Source organism: Pelodiscus sinensis, chromosome 1 (genome assembly GCF_049634645.1).
Source record: "Pelodiscus sinensis isolate JC-2024 chromosome 1, ASM4963464v1, whole genome shotgun sequence".
Taxonomy (NCBI): domain Eukaryota; kingdom Metazoa; phylum Chordata; order Testudines; family Trionychidae; genus Pelodiscus; species Pelodiscus sinensis.
The window spans coordinates 62,635,362-62,654,873 of NC_134711.1; the positions used below are offsets into that span (position 1 = coordinate 62,635,362).

The 19,512-nt window shown below is 43.8% G+C and overlaps 1 protein-coding gene across 1 annotated transcript in view; it reads left to right on the forward strand.

Annotated features, from left to right (window-relative positions):
- CAND1 (cullin associated and neddylation dissociated 1) overlaps positions 1 to 19,512 on the forward strand; it is a 58,249-nt gene that overhangs the window by 20,853 nt on the left and 17,884 nt on the right. Inside the window, exons 3-8 of the mRNA XM_075931364.1 lie at positions 8,252 to 8,406; positions 13,143 to 13,266; positions 13,759 to 14,015; positions 14,095 to 14,200; positions 15,094 to 15,239; positions 18,659 to 18,951. Coding sequence (XP_075787479.1) covers positions 8,252 to 8,406; positions 13,143 to 13,266; positions 13,759 to 14,015; positions 14,095 to 14,200; positions 15,094 to 15,239; positions 18,659 to 18,951 — 1,081 coding nt within the window. The remainder of the gene's footprint in view (positions 1 to 8,251; positions 8,407 to 13,142; positions 13,267 to 13,758; positions 14,016 to 14,094; positions 14,201 to 15,093; positions 15,240 to 18,658; positions 18,952 to 19,512) is intronic.

Sequence of the window (19,512 nt, forward strand, 5' to 3'; positions counted from 1 at the left end):
TATAACAGAGTTTAAAGAGAAGCTAGATAAATTCATGGAGGTTAGGTCCATAAAAGGCTATTAGCCAGGGAGTAGGAATGGTGTCTCTGGCCTCTGTTTGTTAGAGGCTGGAGAGGGATGGCATGAGACAAATCGCTTGATCATTGTCTTTGGTCCACCCCCTTCAGGGCACCTGGTGCTGACCACTGTCGGCAGACAGGCTATTGGGTTAGATGGACCTTTGGTCTGACCCAGTATGGCTATTCTTATGTTCTTATGTAGAAATTGGATTATGTGGTTTTTAGAAAGTAGTGCTCTTTAAATTGTTAGTATTTGCCAGTTCAATCAGAGCTTATGTCTTCAGTCTGTATGTTACTTAAACCACCAGATTGACTTATTCCCAACATGATTTTTGTGTACAATCCACAATTTAGATTTACCAGAGAGGTTTGATACCCTTCTGTTCATCTGCTCCCCTAAGTTCCATTTAAGGTCTGGGGCTGGGCAACTGCAGTTCAGCTGCCCTTCCCTCCACTGCCTGCCTGCGTCTGCCCTCTGCCTTGGAGCATTTGGGGAGCCACTTGCATGCTGTGCAAGATGGGAGGGGAAGAGGTGTGCTGATGACAGGATGTCTCCTCATCCCCGCCATTGAGCCCCCCATTCCATACCCCATCTCCACAAAGCCGGATATCACAGCTACAGAATCTTGTGTCTGGACCTCTTGATCTAATTAAAAACAGTGTACTTTAAGTGGGGTCAGTGTAGTTAAAAGGGCAACACATGTCTCTGCTCCCTCCCTCCCCAAACACACACACAAAATGTGTCTGTCCCTCACACGCTCCCACTCCTTGGCACTGTGCAGCTGTCTGTGCACTGTCCAGAGGAGAGACTACACTCCTGTGGGATAGTATGGGTTCATCTTCATGTTCAGTTTCTGCAAGGAAGTGTTTGCAGCCACTGCCCTGCTTCACTATTGTATTTTCTCCCTTCTGCTTCAATCTATGTAGCCTTGTAGTGTGAAGCCAAATTAATGCCTTAACCCTCAAGGGCTCAGTTGAGTGCTACTTCATCACTGAGTAGCAAGCCATTCCTTGAGAAATAGTCCACACTCTGACGCAACCACCTCAACCAAGCTTTACAATCCTCATCGCTGTGTACAGCATTAAATTGTTTAAAATGTATACTGTGTATACATATATACTACCTTTTGTCTTTGGGAAATAATTTCCCTGAAACCTAATCCACTCTATTTACATTAATTCTTATGGGGAAATTGTATTCACTTAACATAGTTTTGCTTAAAGTAGCATTTTTCAGTAACATAACTACAACAGTATGTGAGGAGTTACTGTAATCTGAAACATTTATAGCTCAAGTACAGAGTTGTTTGGTTTTTTCACTAGATTTTACTAGAATTGTTATAACATTCAGCAAGTCAGACTAAATTACGTATGATGATCTTTTAGTTCCAGTATTTAAATAAAATGTAGGAGGTTGATATTTTGTACCACTATATAACATATGGTATTAAAGTTTATTTTTTTATTGGATCTTGATTTTTCTAGGGCACCAATTGTCAAAGACTATGATACAGAGGTGCCAACTTCCCTTACAGCCAGGGAATGCTCTCCCTCCACCATGCCTCTTCCTGACCCTTTGCCACCTCAGTCCTCTCCCCACTCCATCCCTTCCCCCAAGCCTCCTGTTCCTACTCCTTCCACGAATATGCCATGTTCCTGCTCCTCTTCCTTCTCCCTCCTGAAGCGTTGAATGCCCTGAAACAAATGTTGCATGGCAGGGGGGAAGCTCCGGGAGGGGGTTCAGAAAAGGGCAGCAAAAATTGAGGTGTTTGGATTGGGTCCCAAATGGAGAGATTAAAAAGTCTTGGACTTCTCAGCTTAGAAAAGAGGAATCTAAGGAGGCATATGATAGAGGTCTTTAAAATTATGACCGGTGTGGAAAAAGTAAATAAAGAAAAGTTATTTACTTGTTCCCATAACCTAAAAACTAGGGGTCACCAAATGAAATTAATAGATAGCAGGTTTAAAACAAACAAAAGGAAGTTTTTTTCACGCAGCACACAGTCAGCCTGTGGAACTCCTTGCCGGAGGATGTTGTGACAACTAGGACTTCAACAGAGTTAAATTAATAGAGGTTAGGTCCATTAATGGCTATTAGCCAGGATGGGTAGGAATGATGTCCCTAGCCTCTGTCTGGAAATGGATGACAGGAGAGGGATCACATGATGATCACCTGTTGTGTTCCCTCCCTTTGGGGTATCTGATGTTGACCACTGTCGGCAGACAGGATGCTGGACCTTTGGTCTGATCCAGTGTGGCTTCTGTTCTTATAAGGAGGAATTGCTCAGTAGGGAGGTCAGTGGGTTAGAGGTAGTGGGTGAAGGAGAGCTTGGCAGCCAATGGGTGCTCAGCAGCCACTAATTTTTCCCCATGTGAGTTCCAGTCCCAGAGCACTCGCGTTGGCACTCATTCTATGCTATGTAAATAAAGGAAGGATCACACTTGAAATTAGGGATGTAAAATCTCATTTAATTAATTAAATGGGGGTCAGCCCTCCAGCACCAGCCTGTTAACTATAACCAGTAAGGACGATGCTTACCAGTTAACCATCCACAATCCAACTTTAAATCAGGTAAAACTAATTTGAATCTGAACTAAGGATGTTAAAAAGTAGTTAAGTAACTGTGTAACTGCTGAAAATCTTAATGGTTACGCAGTGTGGGCTCTGCAATTTGAAGCTTCTACTGCAGCACAGCTGCCCTAGGAGTGGGTCCAGCAGCCAGTACGTAGGGATGTAAGCGACTAGTTGAATAGTTGTCAGCTGACCGTCAGGGGGTGGTGTGTGTGTGTGTGTGTGTGTGTGTGTGTGTGTGTGTGTGTCCGAGAAAAGGTTTAACTTCCGTGACTTTACTGCTAGGACCGGGGTCCCGTCGCAGAGGGTAGCCAACAGGCTGACAGAATTTATAGGAAGAGCTTATTACATCTCAGATTTCAGCTGCTAAGATACAGGATCCCTTTGCAGCGGGCAGTCTAGGGAGGACTGAGAGATGCCCCAACGGATCTGTCACCCGGGAGTGACACGATCCAAAAGGTCCAAGCTCTCCCTATACCTGTCCCTTATGACCGGCTGGAGTTCTTTTAAATTGTGTTTGGTTCTGTTACAGCAACTGAAGGAGTCAGGTAAAAACTTACAGTTACAGGTTTATTAAAGAAGCTTATAAATCGTATGGTTACAATGGCTATTGCTCTATTTCTTAACTGCTAGCAAATATAGATCTTAAAAACAGTTACAAAGAAAATAAAGATAGAAAATAGAAATAATGGTACCAAGTGACAGCTTAATCTTTAAAGAGCTCTAAGTCTATGTGTAGACTTAAGACAAAGGACCACATCCAGGTACAATTTTTACCCCCTTCGGTGCCTCTCGACTCCAGCGTGTCAGGCCAGGGCCGGTCACTCAATTCCTAGGAAAGACGAAAATACGAGGTGGGCGTCCCCGTGGAACCTCGGGAGGTCAAACACCTAACCCGACCAGCAGGTAAATGGTAGATTGACACTCAAAGTGAGTGTGCTGCTGGACCCATCTTTATACCCATGGGGTCACGTATTTCTCTTTCTTATCTGAGATGCCAAATTGTGTTGGTCTGTCTTTTGTGAGACCAGTTCTTACAAGGGAGTTGTGAACTTAATTTACACTTGTAAGAGAGAGAACTAAATTGGAAGTACTGGAGATTCTTTTCTCAGTGGGAGATTCCTCTCCCAGGGACGACTTGTGTGTGATCGTATCAACATGGGTGCCAGCCGGTACAGTTCTCGCAGCCTCGAGGTCAGCTTACAGCCTTAATCGCTCTTTTCTCATATCTATGTTTTCAGCTTCTCAGGATCAGATGAGCCAGCATAGACTATGCTGATTTTATTGCTCCTTCTCTGCTTCAGGAACCTCAGAGAGGCAAATAAGATGGATGTGATGGGGGGGAGGGGGTCTGTCTGGCTACATTAGTCAACTACCTGTAAGTGACTACTCGCTCCCCCATCCTATTGCTGCCTCTGTATTAGCACCATCTCCACAGTGCAGAGGCACCATCCTGGGAGCTAACCCTGCTGCAACTCTGCACTTTAAATTTGGTAGGAGTCCGGTGTCCTGGGGGCAGTGTGAGCTGGGACTGAGCCGCCCCCAGGATGCTGCGACTCTGCACTTTAAATGTATTAAATTCCTGCCTGGCTCCCTGCCTCGCTCCCAAGGAGCCAACTGCAGGTTCTGATACGGATAGGATGGCAGCCAGTGTGCAACTGATAGGCTCATGCTTATTGGTTAACTTTTTCAATGGTTATTCTAGTACATACTTAATCTGAATTTACTTTTCAAAAGTGTTTGTTTGATTGCAGTTGTCCTGCTAGATTTGTCATTTGTAGGATGTTTATTAGGATTTATTACAGTACTAATACAGGAAGTCCCCGGGTTACATCAATCTGACTTACGTTGGATCCCTAGTTACGCACGGGCGGGGAGGGGGGGCAGCTAGTGCGGGGTGCCCAGAGGCCGCAGCCCGGCGCCGGGCCGGGTGTTTAATGGCGGAGGTGGATTCCCCTTTAAATCTCCCCGCCTGGACCACCCCCTCCCCCCAGGTCTCACTCTTAGCACAATACACCGGGCGCACCGGGCTCCCTCAGCGCCGCCTGAATGGAAATGCCGCCGCCGGGGCACAGCTAGTGCAGGGTGCCTCCCCCACTGTCGCCGCCTCCGGGGGCGCTTCCCCCCAGCAGACCAGGGAGACGCAGAGCGGCTTTTCTCGCTAACGGAGGATGCGGGTGGCGGGACCAACCCGGCAGCGCCCCAGCTGCTCTGTCCCAGGCGTCCAGATTCAGCTGCTGTTGAAACTGACCAGCAGTGGCTGAATCGGAGACGCCTGCCTCGGGCTTCCTGGAATCAGGAGCCCGGCGCGCCCAGTGCATTGTGGGACTGGGCTGGGAGTCCCGTTCGCGGGAGGAGGCGGAGGGAGGGCGAGGAGCGAGCCGGTAAGAGGGAGACCTGGTAGGGGGGGCAGGCAGGGAGATTTAAAGGGGAATCCGCCTCCGCCATTAAACACCCGGCCCTGCGCCGGGCTGTGGCCTCCGGGCGCTGCAGCGGCCGGTCGGGGCGCACGGGGCACGCTTGGCCCCAGCCCCAGAGACCGGCCGTGGGGGGGGGGGGGAGGGGATGCGAAGCGCCGCCGGGGCCGCTTTAAAAAACTCCCCGCGCCGAGGCCGACTTACATCCAAATTCAACTTAGCATACCAGTTCCGACTTACATACAAATTCAACTTAAGAACAAACCTACAGTCCCAATTTTGTACGTAACCCGGGGACTTCCTGTAAACCCCCAAAAGTTGTAAGAGCTTCTCAAGCACTCAGGCGGAAATAGTCTCTGCTTTGAATATGCTTGGAGCTTTGCAAAACTGTAGATATGCACTTCATATGTGAATTTCTGCAGACAATGTTTGCAGAATGGCAGTGGAAACAAATTTTTTTATCTGCACAGAGCTATAAATATGCTGCCTTAAACTGAAAGGGTAGGGAAAAAAGGATACAGCAGAGGGCTCAGGATGACATTAGGTGAGTTTCTAATTAGAACAGAGCTTGGCAAAATGCTGCTATGGGGCTGGATCTGGCCCACCTAACACTTTGATCTGGCCTGTGGACTGCATCTGGTTGGTTTCTATTTAGATCCTGCTGCCCTTGCCACCCGATTTTCAGATGGCGCCTCAGGCAGCCAGGACCCTATTTAAATGGTTCACGGTCATGGCGCTACCCTGGGAGGAGCTGGAGCTGTGAGCCTTTTAAATAGCCACGGCAAGCCTGGGTGGCTACCAGGCAGTACGGTAGTGGTGAAGCCGAGAGCCCTGTGGCCTTGCCCAGGAGCATCCGCCCTGAAGAGAGGCTGTGTCTGGGAACCATGCCCCAGCTCTGGAAAGGCTACAGGTGCTTTGGTCTGGAGGGAGGCAATGTGATAGCAGCAGGGCCAGGTGCTGCAAGCCCTTTGTGTTTTTAATTCAAAGCCTCTAGCCCCATACAACTCTGTGGGGAGTCTAGTCCCCAGACCCCGCCCCTTCTGAGAATGGAGCCGGCCCGTGATCATGTAGCAAAATTCATTGTGTCCCACTCCTGAGTTAGAAGATGGTTTATCTTTCAGTAAACTGCACTGTAATCTCTGTTTTATTTTTCACAGCTGTCATCTGCTTGACATATTTTAATAAAGTTCTGACTCAAGTGTAGGGATCAGATTTCTTTGTAGTACAGGTTGAACCTCTCTAGTTTAGCTTTCTTTGATCTGGCAACATCTGTGATGCGGCATCTTTTTAGTTAGTTGGCTGTCCGCTTATTGTAGGTGTGGCCAAGTTTCCTGTGGTCCCGTAAAGTTTGTTTATTGCCACCAGTGTTCAGTGCCCTGCAACAGCGGGGGAGGGAGGTCTGTAGAGGCTTCCTCCTCTCCTGTTTAATTGGTTAACTGGTTAAACATAGCATTTAACCAGTTAATTAATAAAGTGGGATTTTAAATCCCTAGCGTAGATACTTGGAGTGTTAGTCCATGTTTTGAGTCCTGGGTGAGTCGCACCCATGTGGTCCTGAACCAAAACCCTTAGTATTTCTGAAAAAGCAACAGCTGTGGCAGCTGCAAAACACAACTACTAAGTAGGGATGTAAAATCCCATTTAATTAGTAAAATGTAACTGGTTAACCACGAGTAAATGGGGGGCAGGTAGGGGGTCTTCTCCGGCTGGGCTGAAGTACCCTTTGCCTACAGTAAGCCCAGTGGGGCTGGAAAAGCCTTTTGACCATAGTGGGTGGGGGGCTGCTCTAGCCCCCATTAGTTTCCTATAACTGGTAAGCCTTACCCATGGGGGCAGCGAGTGCAGGAGAGACCTATCCTGCAGTCACCACTCAAACCCCTCTCCCTCAGCTCCAGCACCAGACCAAAGGGGAGGGTAGAAAGTCCCTCCTGACCTGAACGCCATGCATCCTTACCCCTTTGGGAGCACCACTGGGGTTGGGCAGCGCAGCCCTGGCCGCCCCTCACGAGACCCACCAGTGTGCTTCCTCCTGCAGCTTGCACTGCTAGGCTGCCCAGTATGAGCATGGCAGGCCAGCCTGCATGACCCTTTCTTTTCCTTCTGGCCTTGCCCTGTGGGACTGTTGACAGGGGAGGCCTACACAGTCCTCCCCTTCTCTCCTAGCTCCAGGAGGCACCGGCAGGGGAGGCTTACCCAGCCCCAGGCCAGCTCCCCTCTGACTCAAGGCTGGCCTAGAGAGCTCCTGCAGAAGGCCTGCGAACCACTCTCTGCCCAACCCCCCCTTTCTCCTGGCAGACCCAGGCAACGCCAAGTATGTTTGCTAGTCTGTGTATTTTAGAGATTTGTGAGTTTATCTGTTTGCGAGTCTTTTTGTTCAAGAACTCCTCCTAAACGGTAATAGCTAAGGCCACCAAATTCTAACTTAAAGCAAGGCCAGGGTCTGGTTGTACCGAGAAAATGGGAAGTGCTGGGAATGGGACTGTTTTCCAGATTTGGGAAAAGGGAGAGAGCAGAGAGGAGGGACACAGTATTCATAGTCACCATTGGGGGCAGTGAATGCAGGGGACAGTTATATGGCTGAGTGACCACTAGGGGCAGCCACACCAGTAAGAGACTGGCTAGCTGGGGATGGGGCTCTGCAATGGTGCAAATAAGTGGCCCTCCTGCCCCAAAACAGTGCTGGGGGAACCTGCCCCAGCTCCTTGCCTGGGAGCTTCCGAGCCTGCCCAGGAGTGCACCTCCCCTCCCCCCCGAAGAGAGTCTGTGGCTGGGATCCATGCCCCAGCCCTGGAAAGGCTACAGGGTGTGAGGGGGAGGGGTGGGGATGGGGAAGGTGAGTCTTTCGCACCTCCCCAGTGGACAGCCTGCAGGCTATGAGAGAGGGATGGTGCTGGAGGCCGGTGCCAGCTCATGGAGATTAGTCCCCCAAATAGCTTGCAGGCCATTCATTTTATTTTCCAAAAAACAAAAATTGAGTTAAGGACCAGAGCAATGCTGGGTAAATCTTCTAGTATAGGAATATTGCAGAAATAATAGCAACATTGTCTCAACCCTGCAAACATCAGTATTAACAGTGGCTCTGTGAATAGATTTAAAAAATAATATATTGAAGGATTCTTAACGTATAAACATGATATGTTACATAGCTGGATGTCACTTCTGCTTAAATCTGCAGATTTATTTGCAGTGCTTTTTTATTTCAGTCTTGGCCCTTTGGTGAGTAAAGTGAAGGAGTATCAAGTGGAGACCATCGTGGATACCCTCTGTACTAACATGCTTTCAGATAAAGAGCAACTGCGTGATATTTCAAGTATTGGCCTTAAAACAGTCATTGGAGAACTTCCTCCAGCTTCCAGCGGTAAGAAATGACGTTGTTCTCCCCTTCTCCATTTTTAAAATGTGAGATATAACTTCTGCATATCCAATTATTTCATTGTAACCTCTTTATGATATGAAAAGAGATTACAAACAAGTCACTTGTAAAAGGAGCTAGAAGTAATTTTAGATTACATTTGCTATAGTTAAATATCTACTGTGAATATTTTCAGGCACAATATTCTCAGGCTTTTTGTGATAGTAGTTAAATCTCATCTGGATCAATTTAAAAAATGTTTATAGTGCACTTTTAAATTTAGATGACTTTTCAATGGGAGTGTGATCATTTCTTGTCCTAGTATGTGATTTGGGATGTACTTGGTGTTTCTTGTTGTAGAATTGATTTAAAAAAAAATGGTTGAAATTTTGACCATGCTATAAATTGGTATAAAATCAGCAAAAAATGACTTATTCTAAAATTTTTCATAAGAACAGCCATGCTGGGTCAGACAAACAATCCTTCCAGCCCAGTATCCTGTCTGCCAACAGTGGCCAATACCAGATGCCCCAGAGGGAGGGATCACAACAGGTAATCCTCATGTGAACCCTCCCCTGTCACCCAGCTCCAGAGAAACAGAGGCTAGGTCTGGTGGAGAATTTATATTTACTTTCTTTTAACCATGGTTTGCAGGCTAAAAATTAGGGTTATATGTTATTTCTAGTCCAAGATACAGTTCAAAAATTGTACTAGCATAAACAGTGATGATAAAACATGACTATAATGTAGTTTCTAATGTTTTAGTTTTATTTAGCATAACTTACTGATGAAGCTGTTGCAGGGATTCTTTAGGAATACAGGCCAGATTTCTGTGGTCCAGTACCTTCAGGATGTGACTGTCTTGAACGAAAGAGTTTGCTGGACTAGGGGAAATCAATGCTGGCCCCTCTACAACTGGCTTCTGGAGTCATCCGGGGAGCCGACAGCCCTTGTTCTCAGACTCCCCTTACATCTACCAACCCTGCTGCTGGCCCCAGCCACTGGGTGTCTTCCCCCTAGGCTGCTGGATCACCTCTGAACCCAGCCCTGGGTGACTCTCAGCTGCCAGACCAGTTCTGCTCCTAGCTGTTGTCCTGGCTCCCAGCCCAGCTCTACTCCCGTCCAATGCGGGGCTCCTGGCTTTCCCTCTCCTTCCCCCATCCTCCCATCTCTGGTTAGGATCCCAGCTGCCACCCCACTGCCACCTGACTACCAGCTGGCTGGGGCTCTTGGGTCTTGCAACATCTGCTGGACCATGGATGTTGCCGGACTAGAGAGTCCTAGACCAGAGAGGCTGAACCTGGACTCGCATTTCTGTTCTTTCTTGACTTCTTTATTCCTTGGTATACAATTCTTTTGCTTCCTTTTTATTCTCTTTGGTCTTTCCTCCCACTGTTCCTTGCAGTGCAGAAGCTGACTAAAAGCTTTAGGAAAATTTGAACTTCTAGCTCAGTGTTGCTACTTTTTTTCAGTTTCCTTCTTTTTCCCAGGCTGCTTTTCCTACTCTCCTGAAAACACAGTATCCTCTGTAGCATTTGGGTATCTTATGCAGCATATCTGTTCCCCAACCTACCTCTCCAATCCTTGCACAGAAAATAATGACGGGATCCTATTTTGTTATCAGTCCCTAATTTTGCCACTTTCCAGACCATGCTGTCGCCTCTCCCATTTACTTATAGTCAATAGATGTATGGTCGGTGTTCTGACACATGTTTAACTAGACCAGTGACCTCTAGCCTTTTTACGCCCAAGATCGCTTTTTAAATGTCAGTGCAAGCCAAAATCTACCCCATCCCTTCCCCAAGACTCCATCCCTTCCTTGAGGCCCCATGTTCTCCATTCCCCTCCTCTTCATCATTTGCTGTCCCCAGCCCTTACCCACTCTCAGTGGGTTGAGACAGAAGGTGTGGGCTCTGGGGTGGGAAAGAGGGATTTGGGTGTGGGCAGGGGTGAGAGGTGCAAGCTCTGGGAGGGAATTTGGGTGCAGGAGGAGTTAGAGAAGGAGATGCTGGCTCAGGGAGGGGTGCTCCAAGCTGGAGAGTGTTGGGGTCAGGCGGAGAGTTGGGGTGCTGAGCAAGCTGCAGGTTTGTGGACGTGGGGGTGCAGGAGTTTGGGTAGGGTGTATGAGGGACTCAGGGCGGGGGGAATTGGGTGTATGATCAGCTCAGGGCACAGGTTTGCAGTGTGTGGGTGGTACAGGAGGGTTGTGGCACAAGACTAGGGATGTGGGTGGTGCAGGTGTTTGGGGGTGTGAAGGGCTCAGGGTTGAGAGTTCAGGTGTATGATAGGCTCAGAGTTCGGATCTGGGTGTGTGTGTGTGGGGGGGGTGTGTGTGCGCGCACGCAGGAATGTTATGATACTGTGGCAGATGGGGGCTTGGCCCCAATTAGGGCCTTGTTGGCCAGGCTTCATTTTTAAATAAAATATTATGTCCAATGTGAAATGTTTCAGCATTGTCTTTATTTATGATAGGGGCGGGTTACCTGTTTTGGGTCAGGGGCCACTGACCCACATAAAAATCAGTCAAGCACCACACAAGTGTGATGTGCAAAAAACCCCAAACCAAACCGTTCAAAACTCCCCAAACCTCACTGATGTGGCCCCAACTGAGACACCTCACTCCCCTGGCACTCCAGCCACATGGCAGGGGAGAGGGGAGGTAAGACTAAGGTTCAAGGCCTCAGGCCAGATTAACTCTTCTGGAGTTCCAGGGTTAGTGGATTTTGTGAGCCCCTGCACACTCTGAGCTGGGGCCAAAAATGAGGGATCCAGTGTGTGGGACAGGGCTGCCAGTGAGTTGGATAGGGATGAGGGTGCAGAATCCATGTGGGAAGTAGAGTACTGGAGCAAGCTGGGAATAGGTTTTTGGCCAGGAGGGAGAGGACAGGAGCAGGATGCGTGTGGAGGTCTGGCCTGGAGCCAGGGTGCTGGTGGGGGTCTGGCCAGGGGGCAGGAGCAGGAGCCAGGGTCCTGGTGGGGATCTGGCCTGGCAGAGGGGGCAACGTGCGAGTGGGGGTAGTCTGGCCAGGAGGCAGGGGACAAGGTGCTGGTGGAGGGTTTGGCTAGGGGGCACGGTTCTGGTGGGGGTCTGACTAGGGGAGAGGGGCAGGAGCAGCTCAGCGGGTATCTAGGGGTCTCCAGGATCAAGGATCTCTGGGGCAGGATCTGCAGGCAGCTTTGAAAAAAGCATGTATGGTTCCTTTAAGAAATCCAGCTGCTCTGGATCCTGTGCTTCCATTTAGGCCCCCCCCCCCCCCCGGTCTTCCTGCGGCATTGGGGGGGAGGAAGGGGGAGTCCCGAGGCTCCACGCCAGATCTGGATCTGGTGCAGAGCCGCGGGACTTTCTCCCCACTTTGCAGGAAGCTGGAGCTAGCTCTACTTTTGCTGGCTTGTGGATCTTCTGGCAAAAACACTTAAATAATTAAGGTAAAATTAATACAATTAGGGAGAAAATAAATATTTTATAAATAATAGATTTGGGCTGCTGTTTTTCTAAAGGTAAGTCAGTTTTATTTCTGTAATCCAGAGGAAAAGAGAATAATGAATACTTATTAAACTAAAATTTTATTGTAAAAAGTCACACACAAAAAGTTATGATTTCTAGATTTTTTTTTTTAATGTAGTGCATTTGAACTGCTTGCGTTCTTCCCTTTTACCAGCCAGCATGGTGATGCAAATGTCACCCAATAGTTGGTTCATTTTATGAAGTGACTTTTTAGTTCGTGTAATTAGGGGTCTGTTGAATGAATAAACAAATGGATTTGTTTTTATGATCAAAACAGTACAATTGTTATTCCTGCCACATACAATTTTTCAAATTGTGGCTAAAACTTGAGTTTTAAATGTTTTCACTGTGTAGCTCATTATGTTCCATGTTTACTGAAGGCTTTGCACAAGTGGCCAAATCAGGTAGTCAAATTTTCAGTCATTGTGGGGCTGTCAATAATTTGCAAATACAAAGGTTCCAGCAAACAATTGAGCAACATTACCATAAAGGGTACTTGAATTTATGCAACTGTACATACAAGTTTAGAGTAGTCTGTGGTAAGGGAAGAACCATATGAAAATTCAGTGGACACAATTGAACTTATTTTAAATGTTTAAAAATGAATTGTTTGTTCCTTGTATAAACTAACTATTCAAAACACTCTCCCAAGAATTTCAGTGATACAATGTTTTAATCACCTTTCCCACCTAAAAATGCATTGGCTAGTTGCTATTAGATTATTTCAGCTAGTTTAGAAAACTGAATTTAACAGAGGACTAAAAATTAATGATGACCTATAAACTCATTGACAGATCACTATACCAGCTATTCTTTACAGCCAGTTCATGGTGCCTCTCTACTTTTCCCAATAAACTTTCTTGCTGTTTTTTCTTTTTATTCCCACCTTTAGTCTCATACTGGTTCCACAGACTTAGTCAACAAATGCTCCCCTATTGCAGGCTTTCATTGGCTTCTGCTTTCTGCTGCTTCCATGCCAGCAGCATTGTGTTCCTTTGAGTTGGATGCAGATTTCCTACATCGTAATGAAGGATCTTGCTCAGTAAATGTTTCTGTGTAGAGCAGCCTTTCACTTTTGATGTAAAGCAGTCAGTTTAGGCTTATGTTGGACAATTAGTCTTCCTTTGGAGGAACTTTTGCTAAGTAATTTCCAACTGTTGCAAATATGACATTTGGTATATGACGATGATTATTAGATTTTACTGGCAAAATGCTAAGGTTTTGTTGTGCTTTCCAGGATCTGCATTAGCAGCTAATGTTTGTAAAAAGATCACAGGGCGTCTTACAAGTGCAATAGCCAAGCAGGAAGATGTGTCTGTCCAATTAGAGGCATTGGATATCATGGCTGATATGCTGAGCAGGTAAACATCCTTCTTAGAAAATGTTGATGGAATGTAATTGTTAATACTGTATTTGAACCCCATTAAATCACTGCAAACTTATTTTTTCTGATTATTAAATGTTAGGTAGTTATAATTTAGAATTTGTAAACATGTAAAAAATTTGAATATTTTGTGTTTTATGGGTAAAATTGAACACAAATGAAACTTTGTACAAAACTACAGATGTTACATTTAGCATACATTTAATTTTAAGCTTAGATTGTTAATCATATAACTCATTATTTATCTTTTGATGCAGTTGAGAACTTTAATTCCTATTTTCAGAGGTCAGTATACTTAGAGGTATATCTGAAATCAGTTAATTAGAACCTTATGTGTCCCAAAAAATTCGAAATGCGTTTAATTTTGTATATAGCATTTTGGGAATACTTGAAATAAAAATGATACGATAGAAGAACAGAATCAGTTCTAGATTCAATTGGTTTGAGTTTGTGTTTTATCTGTTTTAAGGCAAGGAGGACTGCTTGTTAACTTCCATCCTTCAATTCTGACCTGTCTGCTCCCCCAGCTGACTAGTCCCAGGCTTGCTGTGAGGAAAAGAACTATCATAGCTCTTGGTCATCTGGTCATGAGTTGTGGCAATATAGTTTTTGTTGACCTCATTGAACATCTGTTGACAGAGCTGTCTAAAAATGATTCCATGTCAACAACTAGGACCTATATACAGTGTATTGCTGCTATCAGTAGGCAAGCAGGTCATAGAATAGGTAAGAGAATTTATATATTTTTCTCCGATACTGCATATTTTTAGATGTGAATGATCACTTTTCTAATTTTTCCTTTCAGGTGAATATCTTGAGAAAATAATCCCTTTAGTGGTAAAATTTTGTAACATAGATGATGATGAACTAAGAGAATATTGCATTCAAGCCTTTGAATCTTTTGTAAGGAGGTAAGCTATTTTTAAGGTATGTGGGGTTTTTCAGTTTGGTATTTTCTTCTTACAAGTTGAATGGCTATCATTCTAATGTGTAAGAAGTCATTGCTAATCCTAGTACAATTAAGAGAAGTTATAGTAAGCCACAAAAAATATGCTTCCTTTCCTGATGGAATTGATAGTCCTGCGCAAAATAATTTTGATTATTTTTGCTGATATCTGAATAGCTAAAGTAGATTTTTCTATCACTAGTTTATAATTTAAGTATAATCAGTGTGATGTGTGTACAGCAGACAGACAAGATAATTGTTTTTATAAACATAGTGCTCATGGAAAGTGCTGGTTTCCCATTAGTGGAGACAGAACCTTCTTGTTTTCAAAGTATGTAAGACTCTTTAGCAGCCAGATTGGAAATGTATGAACGTGAATCACAAGCAGAGCATACTTCCTCTCCTTCTACTTTTGTCTTCTTTGAAAAGTGTTAAGGATCTTGTTTCCTTGACCTCTGCTTCAACAGGTGACAGTAGCAGTAACTGTCAAAGTAGCTTCTGGGAACTGAATTATGAGAACTGAACTACAGGACTGCAAAGTGGCTAAAGAACTAAATATTTTTTGATTTTGTCTATATGGAGATGAAACTCCATATTTTTTCCAATCTTCTAAATTACTCTGTCAGTTCTGTCCAAGTTTTTGTATAGCAAGTTTCAGATTACATTGAATTTTTGTAACAGAGTTGAGTTGAATTCTGAGAAAAAACAATGATATGTATTGGAAATTCTGATAGTACTAGATTTGCTTGTAAACTCAGTACTGATGCATATAGACTTAATTTTTTTCTGTTAAAGATATTTAATTGGTCTACGTAAATATTGTAAGTTAAACTTGTTTGTGTTAAATTTACTGTGCAGATGTCCTAAGGAAGTTTATCCTCATGTCTCTACCATTATAAACATTTGTCTTAAATACCTTACCTATGATCCTAATTATAATTATGATGATGAAGATGAAGATGAAAATGCCATGGATGCTGATGGTGGTGATGACGATGATCAAGGTATATTATTTCTTGGTTTTGGAGAGGAGAGCTAGTGAGCCTAAATTGTGATGAAATTGAAATGATCAGTATAGACGCCTTAATTCAGGTTTTCCAAAACTTGAATGACTGTGTGACATTTTCATGTATTCCTTTTTTATATTTCTGAGATTGACCATTTACTACACTCAGTAAGGTGAACAGAATGACATTTTATATAGCTATTTTGTGTATCAATTGGCACGATAGTGTGAATTTAGAGGGATTAAGGGATGAGTTTTCTAAAGGTAACTTGACTGATGTAAGAATGAGGCAGGCAGAGGAATTCTTTAGTATGACATGACTAGAAGTTGGAAGAAATTTAGAGAATGAACATAAGAATGGCCATACTGGCTGGGTCAGGACAAAGGTCCCTTTAGCCCAGTAGTCTATTTTACACATGCAGTATTCAAGATGTTGGCGTACCATGGATTTATGTAGAGGCAGTAAGATATTCTGTTTTATTTTTTATCTCTTTCCTAATGATTCCCAACATTCTTTTTGCTTTTTTGACTGCTGTTGCGCATTAAGTGGATATATTCAGAGAATTAGCCACAGAGACTCCCAAGATCTCTCTCGAGTGGTAACAGCTAATTTAGTCCCAGTCATTTTATATGTATAGATGGGATTATGTTTTCCAATATTTATTACTTTCCATTTATAAACATTGAATTTCATCTATCATTTTGTTGCCCACTTGCTTAGTTTTGTGAGATCCTTTTCAAGCTCTTCACTTCTGCCTTGGACTTAACTGTCATGAGCTGTTTAGTATTATCTGCAGATTGTCCCACTTCCCTAATTACTACTTTTTCTAGGTAAGTGGTGGGCAAACTATGGCCCAAGGGCCATGTGTGTCCTACTGGGTTCAGTGTGTGGCTCATGAGATATTTTGTTTATCATTGCGCTGCACAGGGTTGCGAGATTCTGTTGGTTTATGTCTGAGTAGTTGTTTTCCTAATGGTATTACTAAAATGAAATGCACATAAAACGAGGGCACGTGATGAATGTGTGCTGATTTCACACACCATTGACTGAAAGAGCCATGCACTTCCTCTGCATCCAGTCAAAGTTCTGTTGTGGTTCAGTTGGCACATCCCACAAATTCTAGGGACACAGGTGCAATTAGCAAAACTAGCCTATCCTAAGAGACTGTCTTGGTTACAACAATATTGCTGTCCACTGAGATAAAGGAAGGCCACTCATGCTGCCCACTCACTAGGTTGCCCATTGCTGCTCCAGATCATTTATGAACATGTTGAATAGAATTGGTCCTAATACAAATTCCTGGGGAAACCACTAGTTACCCCTCTCCATTCTGAAAACTAACCATTTATGCCTACCCTTTGTTTCCTATCTTTTACCCAGTTACCAGTCCATGAGAGGACCGTCCATTTCTCTTATCTTATGACAGCTTACTTTACTTAATAGCCTTTGGTGAGGAATCTTGTCAAAGGCTTTCTGAAAATCTAAGTACACTATATCCAGTGGATCTCCCTTGTCCACATGCTTGTTGGAATTCTAGAAATTGCTCAGATGTGATTTTTTTTTTTCCTTCACAAAAACCATGTTGATGCTTCCCCAGCAAATTATGTTTCATCTATATGTCTGGCAGTTCTGTCCTTTACTATAGTTTCAACCAGTTTGCCAGTTGCTGAAGTTAGACTTACTGGCTTGTAATTACCAGGATCACTTCTAGAGCCCTTTTTACAAATTGGTTTCATATTAGCTATCTTCCAGTCTTTCGGTAATCAGGGAAAATGACATGCTTCTTTGCCTGAGATATGTATTGTTTTAATTTGTTGTTTTACCATAAAACAGTTCTGAAGTTGTAGAGGGTGGAGTAGAAGATTGAAAAGATCTTAATACTGCTTTGGTGTTTGATAAAGCTATGAGCAGTAGCAAAGAGATGGAGAAATCTGCAGGAGATAACACTAACGCTTTACATCTGGTTTTCTTTGTGGCTATATAGAGTCTAGACCAACATTCTCTTGCCAGGGAAAGTTTCCAAGTTACCATCAGTAGGTGCATTTTTCAGTCTCTCTTTTGGTTATATACAAAAAGTATAAAAATTATTATATTGCTATTGGATAACTTTTCATTCTTACTGAAACTTTGGCCCATAACTTTATCTGGATTCCAGAGCATAAGAACAGCAAAGATCATGTGTTTGTGGCTTAGATCTGAACCTGAGTTGCCTTAAATCGAAAGGTAGAGCATTTTCCTACTAGACCATCTAGCTCTGCTTTAAATTAATTTTTAAATATTAATACAATATGTTTAAATAGTAATATAATATATTTTACTTCTTGCATATTCTGCTTCTGTTCAGTTTTCTTCATGAAAAATAGTATGGTTGAATTTGTTGATAAACAAGTGTCTTGCTTCAGCTGCTAAATTTTTACAAGAAGCCTTTTCAGTTCTATAGAAGTTGCTTCTCAGGGCTTTGTTCTCTAGTAAAAGAGTTAAATGGAATACAGGCATATATTATAAATGGTTGATTAGGGGAACTAGGTTTTTAGGCTGTAAGAGTATATGTACTCTTCTGTACTGTTTATTAAACATAGTTTAGTTCTTTATAAATTGGTCAGTTTAGCTTGAATTACTGCAGTAGAAATTGTCTGGAACATGTAGTCCAGAGTGGTGGTACAATGGAGAATGTAAAGATATAAGGAGAGATTAAAAAAACAAAAATGTAAAGTACTTAGGATTTTGAAAGGCATTATCTTGTCTCTATTCACAAAGCAATGTAGATTTAGTAAATTTGTTAAAATCTGTACATTTTCCTACCCTGTAAAGATCCTGAAGACTTGAAAATTTTGGCTTTTAGAAGTCACTGTTGCATATTGATATGGCTGTTTTTTATGGAATGCGGTACAAAGATAATTGTAGCGTGTATATATCAGGTGATGGGACCAACCACATGTTGAACTCATGCACAATTTTTGCGGGCATAATGCACGCAAGTATAAAATGTGATAGGCTAGTTTTCTGAGTTTTGATGTGCTATTATTATTGGCTTGTTTTCCATCAAATGAAAAGATTTGAAATAAAAAATGTAAAGTTACAAGGGTGTTGGGAATGACTGTCCAATTAGCAACTGAACATGAGAAGAGGATTTATGAGAGGCACTAGTATGAGGAAGCATGCAAAGTAGATAATTTAGTTTTAGGAATAAGGCAATTTTGAACGACCTTCGTATACTTCTGCTTTATCTTGATTATAGAGTGCTTCTTCAGAAATGTAAGCTAATATGTTGTCTGTCTCTGGCAAGTTTTACACATTTAACAATCTGTTGCATCAAATAAATTTGGGTTCTTTAAAACAAAACTCTTTGTACAAAATTGCGAGCATGGAATGCCTGTGAATTTGTGTATAATAGAAATACATTTTATTTTCTCAAGGGAGTGATGATGAATATAGTGATGATGATGATATGAGCTGGAAAGTGAGACGTGCAGCTGCTAAATGTTTAGATGCTGTGGTTAGCACACGACATGAAATGCTTCCAGAATTCTACAAGACCGTGTCTCCTGCTTTAATAGCCAGATTCAAAGAGCGTGAGGAGAATGTAAAAGCGGATGTTTTCCATGCATATCTTTCTCTTTTAAAACAAACTCGACCTGTACAGAGTTGGCTGTGTGATCCTGATGCAATGGAACAAGGAGAAACACCTTTGACAATGCTTCAGAGTCAGGTTAGTTGTCAGGATTTTTTAAAATGTTGTGAATATGAGAGACGGTCATGCTGATTAATCACTGTGCTCTGGGTTTATGCGGAAAGGGGGTGAAATCATTATTCGTCACCAGTTTCTTGTAGGGATGTAAAAGAGTAGTTGATTAATTGACTACCCGATAAGCCTAAACTGATAGAAGCAGCAAGGGGCAGGGAGCCAGTTTAAAGTCGTTCCCCCCCCCCCACCCCCAGCACCGTCTCTGCAATGCTGCTGGCCCCCCAACTGCTGACTTTATCAGAGGCAGTGGGGATGGTGAGGGGTATGGGAGGCTGCTGCAAAGCAACCTTGACTGTGGCGGGCCCAGGCTAGCCATGGACAGGAGCTGCTGGACCTGGTGTGAGCCGGGGCTGAGCAAGTCTAGCTCAGCCCTGGCTTGCGCCGGTCTGGGACACTGTGGCTTTGCATTTTAAATGTAAGAACCCCCTGGCTGAAGGACCAACCCCCACTGTACCTCTGCTGTTTAAATGTAGTAGGAACTGGGCTGCCTGTGCACCTGGCTCCTACTACATTTAAACTGCAGAG